Here is a 10840-nt window from a genome sequence, read left to right on the forward strand (position 1 = left end):
TTCCTGAACTGCAGTGTGCCCACTAGGTTGCAAGTCACTTAGAGAGCAGAAAAGTCTAGGCTTTGCAGGTGGGAATGTGTACACTATACATACCAGTGATAATTTCAATATTAAACCCCGGTACCCACAGCTGGGTAGCAGAAGAATGGGAACACTGCACCAAAACCTGTGGAAGTTCTGGCTATCAGCTTCGCACTGTACGCTGCCTTCAGCCACTCCATGATGGCACCAACCGCTCTGTGCACAGCAAATACTGCATGGGTGACCGTCCCGAGAGCCGCCGGCCCTGTAACAGAGTGCCCTGCCCTGCACAGTGGAAAACAGGACCCTGGAGTGAGGTAGGTGTGTGAATTCTGTGCATGCATAAGTAAAGTGTGTGTGTAAGCATGTGTAGATATTTTAATTTGGCTTAAACATCAGTTAGGCTTTGTGTGAACTGAGAAACTACTGCATATTTTGTAATTACCTGGAGGTGTTAGGAAAAATTAATGCTTTAAGACAGTACATGTTAGGGGCAAACCATGTTTATGTGTTTCATAACATAGAGAAGAAGTCTGAAAGATGACTGTTCTTTTGTCTAATATTTTTGTTGACTTCCCTATTCCTTCAGTATAAATTCCAAACCCCTAATATTGAATGCAGGGCCCAGCACCATTTGGCACTGCACTAACTCCTCTTATTCTTTCTTCATTCCAACTCTTTGTCCCAGTTCGAGTAAACTTCACACTGTTCCAAACAGACCATGCTTGTTTGAGCCTCCTACCTTTCAGCTGACTTGTACTCCCCCTCCTCCTACCTGATAATCTCTCCTTCTCCACCAAAACTCATCTCCGTAGTCCAAATGACCACCTTCCAGGTGGTACCTTTCCTGGCAGTTCCTCCTCTATATCTGAAAGGCAATACAACTTAACTTTACCATGCTGTTCATGACAGAGTATTATAACTCTGATTCTTGAATCTATATTTGCCACTAGTACACACATTTCTCAAAAATAGTATGCCTTGTTTCCTCAGCACTCAGCTAGTGCCTAGCATACCTGTCCAGATGATGTTTGTTTGCTAATTGGCTGACTCAATGTTGCATTGTCAGCTATTACCACCTGTCTTAGATATTTCTAAAGACTCAAAATAAGAAATCTTGGGGTCATAGGAGAATAGATTATAGGAGGAAAGGGCATGAAAAAGCAGACAGAAGACTAAAGAGTAAGTGGAGAATAAGCCCAGAAAGGAAGAAACAAGCAAGTTGTCTTATCTATTTCTTGCTGCTTTAACAGAATTCCACAGATTGGGTAATTTATAAAGAACAAAAGTTTATTTGGCATATGGTTCTGGAGGCTGCAGAGTCCAAGAGTATGGCACTGGCATCTGGAGAGGGTCTTCCTGTAGCTGAAGGCATCACATGGCAAGGAGGCATGCAAGAGAGACACAGAGGCTCCTTCTATCAGTAGCCCATTCCTGCAATAACTAACCCATTCCCAAGATAATAGCATTAACCCATGCCCATAAATCACCTCAGAAAGGTCCCACCTCTTAAAGGTCCCTCTCAACATTGTTACAATGGCAGTTAAATTTCAACCTGAGTTTTGGAGGGGACATTCAAACCATAGTACAAGAGCAGGTCACCCACATAGGATGATAATGATAATGCATATCAAAGTCTCAGTAGAAGTCCCTCCTCCACAGCACCTTCCTAGGGCCATTGCATGGAACTTTCTGAGCTTAGTTTTAGAGCAGTAAACCTTTTCATTAGAGAAATGAACTTAAGAGCACAGAGTAATAGCAGTTCCAAGGATGTTGAATTAACCATCCAAGGCAACTTATCAGTAAATTCTGCCATCTGTAAGAAAGAAGAAGTGAGGACTGTCAATACCATGATTGGGTCCCTGAGAACAGACATCATCAACATTGTTTTTAGAAACTACAGCAGATGTTACCATTGTTATTAATCATGGCTTCTTCATACGGTATGCTTACTAGGTGTCAGGAATTTTGTTACTGCTTTGTACACTTTGTTCCTTTGCCTTCATTTAGTCCTAAAACAATCTTATAAGGCAGGTATTATTATCCCAGCTTTCCACTAGATAAGGAAGGTGAATCTTATGTAGAAAAAACAATGCGCCCAGGCTGGTAAATAATGGAGTCAGAATATAAACTCAGTAAGTAGTATCTGTCTTCAAAACCACTGTGCAGCATTACTTAATAGAGAACCCACTCCAGATCTCTGTGTCTTTGTGTATGTATGTGTGTGTGTGTGTGTGTGTGTGTGTGTGCATGGTCTTGGTGGAATAAATGTCTGTAACCACAGCCTTTGTCTCTACAGTGTTCAGTGACCTGCGGTGAAGGAACAGAGGTGAGGCAGGTCCTCTGCAGGGCTGGGGACCACTGTGATGGTGAAAAGCCTGAGTCGGTCAGAGCCTGTCAACTGCCTCCTTGTAATGGTAGGTGTCACACCAATTGACTTCACTGCTCTGATGTTTTTAAACCTCAAAAAGCAGAATTTCCTTTTGAGAGAAGTTATAGAATTTATATTTGTTTAACGATAAATAACCAAAGGAAAACACCTGGAAAATATTAGTCCAATTCAGTTCTTTAAGATCAGCATTTGAAGTAATGTCCTACACTTTTTAAGTATCATGATCACTATAGCCCTGCCATTTCTGGCTGGTGGCATTGGAGTGAGGGCTGTGCCATGTATATGTAACGTCTATCAATTTGTGTTGCTAATAGGAACTACTTGATTTTTCCTTGTTATATTTAACTATAACTTCACATCTTTATTAAAATCATAATTTTGCAAAGATTTTGAAATATTTTACTAAAATTATTCAATTTTGATCTGTGGGTAATGTCACTCAACCCTAAAGCCATTTCCAATAACTGTCTATCCATAGAGTAACTTCAAACAGACACCTTGCACATAGGATAAAATTCAGCATTTGCCTGACCTGCCAACTTGCTGTATGGCAAAAGCAGAGTATGTTTTCTTTATTTAGTCAATTTGCTATTTTAAAACAGCAAAATGGGGCCAGGTGCGGTGGCTCATGCCTGTAATCCCAGCACTTTGGGAGGCCAAGGTGGGTGAATCACCTGAGGTCAGGAGTTCGAGACCAGCCTGAACAACATGGTAAAACCCTGTCTCTACTAAAAATACAAAAATTAGCTGGGCATGGTGGCGCATGCCTGTAATTTCAGCTACTTGGGAGGCAGAGGCAGGAGAATTGCTTGAACCCAGGAGACAGAGGTTGCAGTGAGCTGAGATCACGCCACTGCATTCCAGCCTGGGTGACAGAGTGAGACTCCATTTCAAAACATAAGTAAATAAAACAAGCAAAATATATTGGATGGTTTTGGGCTCTATCACTGTCTCCTTCTGCCTCCATTTCCATAGCTCTCTATCCACATCTCTGTCTGTCCTGTGCTCGGTCATCTGTGTCTCCATTTGCTGTCCTCTGTCTCTCTCTTATTTTTGGTGTCTGTCTTGCTCTGTCTCTGATGAGCTGTCACCTGCTGCCTGTATGTGGCTCATTTTCTATGTCAGCCACACATGCTTTTTCGAGGCCTTACTCTTTCTTCTTGCTGTCCTTCCCTCTCCCTCTCCTAGTCTCCCTGGCTGTACCTCCTATCATTCTTTTTCCCTCTCATCTTCTCTCTCCTCCTGCCTCTTCCTGGCTCTCTCTTTCCCCTATTTCCTTGTTCCATGTGTCTGTCTCCCTTCCTCTCCCATTTTCTCTTTCTCAGTGTCCTCCCCTTCACCCTCTCCCTTTCTCTTTCTTTATCCTCCCCTTCCTCTCCAACTTGGTATGTCTGTCTCTGTCTCTCCATCTCTTCCACCTCTCTCTCTCTCCCTGTCTCTTATCTCCTCCACTGCCTTAGTCTGTTCTAGCTGCTATAACAAAATACCTGAGACTGGGTACTTTATAAAAAAAAATTATTGCTCAGAGTTCTAAGTCTAGAAGCCCATGATCAAGGCATCAGCAGATTTAGTGTCTGGTGAGGGCTTCCTAGATGGTGCCTTGTTTTTCTGTCCACATGTGGTGAAAAGGGCCAGGGAGCTCCCTTGATTCTCTTTTATAAGGGCATGAATTGCATTCATAAGCGCTCCACCCTGATGGCCTAGTCACCTCCCAAAGGCCCCACCCTGTTAGTACCATTGCCTTGAGGATTAGGTTTCAACAAAGGAATTTTGGGGGCACACATTCAGGCCATACCCACCTTTTTCCTCTCCTTCCAGCCTCTTTTTCTCTACTCCTCCATCTTTTACTCCTTGTGTCTGTCTCTTTCTCCTCCTATCTTTCTCTTCCTAGCCCCTCCACTGACGTCTTTTTCTCTTCCTGTCTCATTTTCTCACCCCAAGTCAGTCTCTCGCCACCCCCGTCTGTTTGTTGCACTCTCTCTTCCGTTATATTTTCTTCTCCTGCCTTGTTTTCCTAGCCCACCCATCCCCCTCCACCACAACCCTTCTCTTAAATGCAGTCCTGCTAAAGCCATGCCAGTGACAACTGTGGACATTGTTTTCACATATTAGAAGACTCAGGCCTAAAGAAGTTGCTTTTTCCTTGGCCTCCAACACCATAAGTAAGACATTGTTTGAATATTGACATCTGCTGAATGGTGCTTTTTGTCAAGAAAATTGGCAAAGCACTATCTTGTCAAATGTTTTATTTTTTGAAGCTCATTTTCAGGCTTTAAGTCTTCAACCCTTATAAATTATTTCATTATAAATTTTCATCTGAAATATATTATAGCAAGAACATATCTGACCATGAGAGGGAGACATAGGACTTATATATTTAATCATTTTACTTTGGAAAGTATTGATATATGTAAGAGCTCAAAATACAAATCAAAACCAAAAGAACAAACTTTACTCAGAAGTTTTAACATATACTGTCACCATAATATTTTATTCTTATGTAGTTATTCCTGTTAAGAGGCTGCCACTTTGTAAGTAAGCTTTATTGATCTTGGAGCTGGTACAGCTGTGCATTTCTACAGACGTGCCCAATGGTTAGCAAGAATTTTCTTGATTCTCCTTCTTTAGCCAGAAGAAATTTTTTGAATATAAAACCAGGGAGCTAATAAGATAGCTTAACTATCTTAGTGATTTCATATCCCTTTTAGTTGTTCTGTTGTTCTGAAATTGAGGCCCAAAGGGCAATCCTAAGAGTTCTAACGGTCGCAAATACTACCATATTTGAAGTAAAATAAGTAATACTTTCTATCAGAATCTCAAACTGCTATTAGAATCAAATGGCCTTTTGAGACCATGTGTGAATCTCTTTTCCAGAACCTGTTATAATGATTTGGGGGTGGAACGAGAAGTCTGAAAAGTTGCCTTTTTTGTAATTGATTGATTTTTTTCATGTGACTCCGTATTTTGATTGTACCATTTTTTTTTTTGCCTGTAAGCTCTTCTCATTTATCAGTAGGCAAATTACCATAAGGTTAATGTATTCCTTTGCTCATATTTTTCTCAGAATATCTCTCCCTTTTGCTCCTCCACACAAAAGTAAATTCTGGCCCTAATGAAACCCAGGTTATGAACAGGACTCTGCAATGCCAAAGTGCTCACACTTAGAAATGGGAGACCTTTGGTTGGACTCCTTCTCTAACTCAGAGAAAACAGGTCATACTTCTTTTTTTTTTTTTTTTTTTTTTTTGAGACGGAGTCTCGCTCTGTCGCCCAGGCTGGAGTGCAGTGGCGCGATCTCGGCTCACTGCAAGCTCCACCTCCCGGGTTCACGCCATTCTCCTGCCTCAGCCTCCCGAGTAGCTGGGACTACAGGCGCCCGCTACCACGCCCGGCTAATTTTTTGTATTTTTAGTAGAGACGGGGTTTCACCGTGTTAGCCAGGATGGTCTCGATCTCCTGACCTCGTGATCCACCCGCCTCGGCCTCCCAAAGTGCTGGGATTACAGGCGTGAGCCACCGCGCCCGGCCAACAGGTCATACTTCTAAGAGGGGCCTCCGAACAGGGGCGATGGGGGAAAGGGGTTAGAGGAAAAAGAGAGGACAAGATCAAATAATGTCCTCTCCTCTTGAGACCTAGAGCCTGACACATACAGAAAGAAGACATTTTTCTTATTTTAAGATACAGGTTTAAAAAAAAAAGTAATTCACACATGAAGAGAAATTAATATTTAAGGTGAAACTCATTAATATAATGCTCAGACATTCATAACATAATTAGATGATGACCTAGCTTATATGAAGTATTCAGACACATTATACCATATAACAGACCTGCACATGTCGAGCATATATGAGTCATTTCACAATTTGGGAAGTGGACATAGTATTACAGCTCAATGTTGGTAATTTTAGTCCTCTATTGGCTTTGCCAGCTGACTCTTTTTTTGTTTCAAACTTTAGAAAAAGGATTTTTTCAATTTTTGGGGAGTTATGTAGCAAGTTTCTTTCTTAGCAATATAGTATTACCCAATAATAGGCTGTAACTTTAAGTGATTCTATTACATAAATGCCACAATTGACAGTTCTTTGCATTTCTTCTTTGGGCATGGATCAGTGTTTCTGTGTTGCACATATGCAGGGATGCTACTCTATGCACTGATTCTGTTATCAGAGAGGCACAGGATATGTCTTTATTTCGTAAGGTATACCCAGGATGACTAAAACTATGCACAAGTTAACATTTTTATGAGCTTAATATTTGGATTATCTGAAATCCGATTCTTGTAACCTGGAATCAATAAAATTTTAAAGTAATAAAAATAATGTGTACACATGCAGTATGAAGTGTTTTAGAAGTGTTACTTTAGATGTTATCAAGTGTTTTATGAGTATTACTTTAGTAATTTTTAGACAAAGTGCTGTCAATTCAATGAAATTACATTTTATGAGTGTTACTAAGTATCCTTTAAACATAAAGTACTGTCAATTCAATAAAATTAAATGTAAGAACCATGAATTATTCATAAGAAATTTGGCATACTTTACCCAAATTTGTGCATTCAAATAACAAATAATCTGAGAATATTCAATGATAAACATGAAACTATTTTATTCAAACTGGAGAATTTTTTTTTTTTTTTTTTTTTTGAGACGGAGTCTCGCTGTGTCACCCAGGCTGGAGTGCAGTGGCATGATCTTGGCTCACTGCAAGCTCCACCTCCTGGGTTCATGCCACTCTCCTACCTCAGCCTCCCGAGTAGCTGGGACTACAGGCGCCTGCCACCGCGCCTGGCTAATTTTTTTTGTATTTTTAGTAGAGACGGCTTTTCACTGTGTTAGCCAGGATGGTCTCGATCTCAAACTGGAGAATTTTTTTAAATCAAGATGGTATTTTGATTATTCTTTGGAGAATACCTTTGTAAGATTTGTTTTGTTTTTACAAGTGTTTAGTATTTATTTTGATTTCACATTTTAACGTAATGTAGGGAGTACCCTCTGAGAAAGTCAGAAATACGATAAAATAAAAATACAGATGCCCCTTTGCATCCTAAAAATTTAACCACAACGTTAAATAAATTATCTTTGCCCATTCTAAAATCAGATATAGGTTCCTACTTGGAGAAAAAAAATACCCTCTGTGGTCTGAAGACTCCTGGTGGAAATATTAAAATAATGATCATCACAAGGACTTTGTAGACAAAGAACTACTTATTTTAGTGAATTCATTCTAATATTCATATTTTTAATGCAAAAGCTCGTGTGGATCACTCCCGTTAGTGTCAGATTGCACTTAAATCTTTTTACATTCATTAAAAATTTTAATTTTTTTCCTCCTTTTATTTTATGTTTAGATACTAGTGTTAGTTTATTTTCTTTTTATTTTTGCAGATGAACCATGTTTGGGAGACAAGTCCATATTCTGTCAAATGGAAGTGTTGGCACGATACTGCTCCATACCAGGTTATAACAAGTTATGTTGTGAGTCCTGCAGCAAGCGCAGTAGCACCCTGCCACCACCATACCTTCTAGAAGCTGCTGAAACTCATGATGATGTCATCTCTAACCCTAGTGACCTCCCTAGATCTCTAGTGATGCCTACATCTTTGGTTCCTTATCATTCAGAGACCCCTGCCAAGAAGATGTCTTTGAGTAGCATCTCTTCAGTGGGAGGTCCAAATGCATATGCTGCTTTCAGGCCAAACAGTAAATCTGATGGTGCTAATTTACCCCAGAGGAGTGCTCAGCAAGCAGGAAGTAAGACTGTGAGACTGGTCACCGTACCATCCTCCCCACCCACCAAGAGGGTCCACCTCAGTTCAGCTTCACAAATGGCTGCTGCTTCCTTCTTTGCAGCCAGTGATTCAATAGGTGCTTCTTCTCAGGCAAGAACCTCAAAGAAAGATGGAAAGATTATTGACAACAGACGTCCGACAAGATCATCCACCTTAGAAAGATGAGAAAGTGAACCAAAAAGGCTAGAAACCAGAGGAAAACCTGGACAACCTCTCTCTTCCCATGGTGCATATGCTTGTTTAAAGTGGAAATCTCTATAGATCGTCAGCTCATTTTATCTGTAATTGGAAGAACAGAAAGTGCTGGCTCACTTTCTAGTTGCTTTCATCCTCCTTTTGTTCTGCATTGACTCATTTACCAGAATTCATTGGAAGAAATCACCAAAGATTATTACAAAAGAAAAATATGTTGCTAAGTTTGTGTTGGTCGCTCTCTGAAGCAGAAAAGGGACTGGAACCAATTGTGCATATCAGCTGACTTTTTGTTTGTTTTAGAAAAGTTACAGTAAAAATTAAAAAAGAGATATCAATGGTTTACACTTTAACAAGAAATTTTGGATATGGAACAAAGAATTCTTAGACTTGTATTCCTATTTATCTATATTAGAAATATTGTATGAGCAAATTTGCAGCTGTTGTGTAAATACTGTATATTGCAAAAATCAGTATTATTTTAAGAGATGTGTTCTCAAATGATTGTTTACTATATTACATTTCTGGATGTTCTAGGTGCCTGTCGTTGAGTATTGCCTTGTTTGACATTCTATAGGTTAATTTTCAAAGCAGAGTATTACAAAAGAGAAGTTAGAATTACAGCTACTGACAACATAAAGGGTTTTGTTGAATCAACAATGTGATACGTAAATTATAGAAAAAGAAAAAAACACAAAAGCTATAGATATACAGATATCAGCTTACCTATTGCCTTCTATACTTATAATTTAAAGGATTGGTGTCTTAGTACACTTGTAGTCACAGGGATCAAAGAATAGTAAATGAACTCGTGCAAGACAAAACTGAAACCCTCTTTCCAGGACCTCAATAGGCACCGTTGAGGTGTCCTTTGTTTTTGTGTGTGTGTGTTCTTTTTTAATTTTCGCATTGTTGACAGATACAAACAGTTATACTCAATGTACTGTAATAATCGCAAAGGAAAAAGTTGTGGGATAACTTATTTGTATGTTGGTAGCTGAGAAAAATATCATCAGTCTAGAATTGACATTTGAGTATAGTAGAGCTTTGGGGCTTTGAAGGCAGGTTCAAGAAAGCATATGTCGATGGTTGAGATATTTATTTTCCATATGGTTCATGTTCAAATGTTCACAACCACAATGCATCTGACTGCAATAATGTGCTAATAATTTATGTCAGTAGTCACCTTGCTCACAGCAAAGCCAGAAATGCTCTCTCCAGGGAGTAGATGTAAAGTACTTGTACATAGAATTCAGAACCGAAGATATTTATTAAAAGTTGATTTTTTTCTTGATAGTATTTTTATGTACTAAATATTTACACTAATATCAATTACATATTTTGGTAAACTAGAGAGACATAATTAGAGATGCATGCTTTGTTCTGTGCATAGAGACCTTTAAGCAAACTACTACAGCCAACTCAAAAGCTAAAACTGAACAAATTTGATGTTATGCAAACATCTTGCATTTTTAGTAGTTGATATTAAGTTGATGACTTGTTTCCCTTCAAGGAAACATTAAATTGTATGGACTCAGCTAGCTGTTCAATGAAATTGTGAATTAGAAACATTTTTAAAAGTTTTTGAAAGAGATAAGTGCATCATGAATTACATGTACATGAGAGGAGATAGTGATATCAGCATAATGATTTTGAGGTCAGTACCTGAGCTATCTAAAAATATATTATGCAAACTAAAATGTAGATGAATTAACCTCTCAAAGCACAGAATGTGCAAGAACTTTTGCATTTTAATCGTTGTAAACTAACAGCTTAAACTATTGACTCTATACCTCTAAAGAATTGCTGCTACTTTGTGCAAGAACTTTGAAGGTCAAATTAGGCAAATTCCAGATAGTAAAACAATCCCTAAGCCTTAAGTCTTTTTTTTTTTTTCCTAAAAATTCCCATAGAATAAAATTCTCTCTAGTTTACTTGTGTGTGCATACATCTCATCCACAGGGGAAGATAAAGATGGTCACACAAACAGTTTCCATAAAGATGTACATATTCATTATACTTCTGACCTTTGGGCTTTCTTTTCTACTAAGCTAAAAATTCCTTTTTATCAAAGTGTACACTACTGATGCTGTTTGTTGTATTGAGAGCACGTACCAATAAAAATGTTAACAAAATATACATCTGGCTCTATCTAGATTTTATCATTAGGTTCATCATGGTGTAATGGAAACGTGTATTTCCTCCTACACAGTAAAATGGCATCAAATTTATTTGCTACTTGTAGTTGCTTGAAAGACTCAAGTGACTGTCTCCTGTTTTCACATCAGGGTATATTAGAATGATTTTTTAAAAAAACAAAAGAGGTTGCAGGAGGTGGCTTTTTGGTTAAATCTATCTCATAGAACTATGAAGAAGATGAGGAAAGATGGCTATCATGCTAGTATTTCAGAGAAGGAAATGGTGACCTTCTGTTTTTAAAATC

General features: G+C 38.8%; 1 protein-coding gene across 1 annotated transcript in view; it reads left to right on the forward strand.

Moving 5' to 3' along the window:
- The window catches only part of ADAMTS3 (ADAM metallopeptidase with thrombospondin type 1 motif 3), a 290472-nt gene extending 279936 nt beyond the window's left edge, over window positions 1–10536 (forward strand). Inside the window, exons 20-22 of the mRNA XM_003818364.6 lie at window positions 131–338; window positions 2321–2438; window positions 7802–10536. Of these exons, the coding sequence (XP_003818412.1) occupies window positions 131–338; window positions 2321–2438; window positions 7802–8370 (895 nt within the window). The 3' untranslated portion in view covers window positions 8371–10536. The remainder of the gene's footprint in view (window positions 1–130; window positions 339–2320; window positions 2439–7801) is intronic.
- The last annotated feature ends 304 nt before the right edge of the window (window positions 10537–10840 follow it).

Source organism: Pan paniscus, chromosome 3 (assembly GCF_029289425.2).
Source record: "Pan paniscus chromosome 3, NHGRI_mPanPan1-v2.0_pri, whole genome shotgun sequence".
Taxonomy (NCBI): Eukaryota; Metazoa; Chordata; class Mammalia; order Primates; family Hominidae; genus Pan; species Pan paniscus.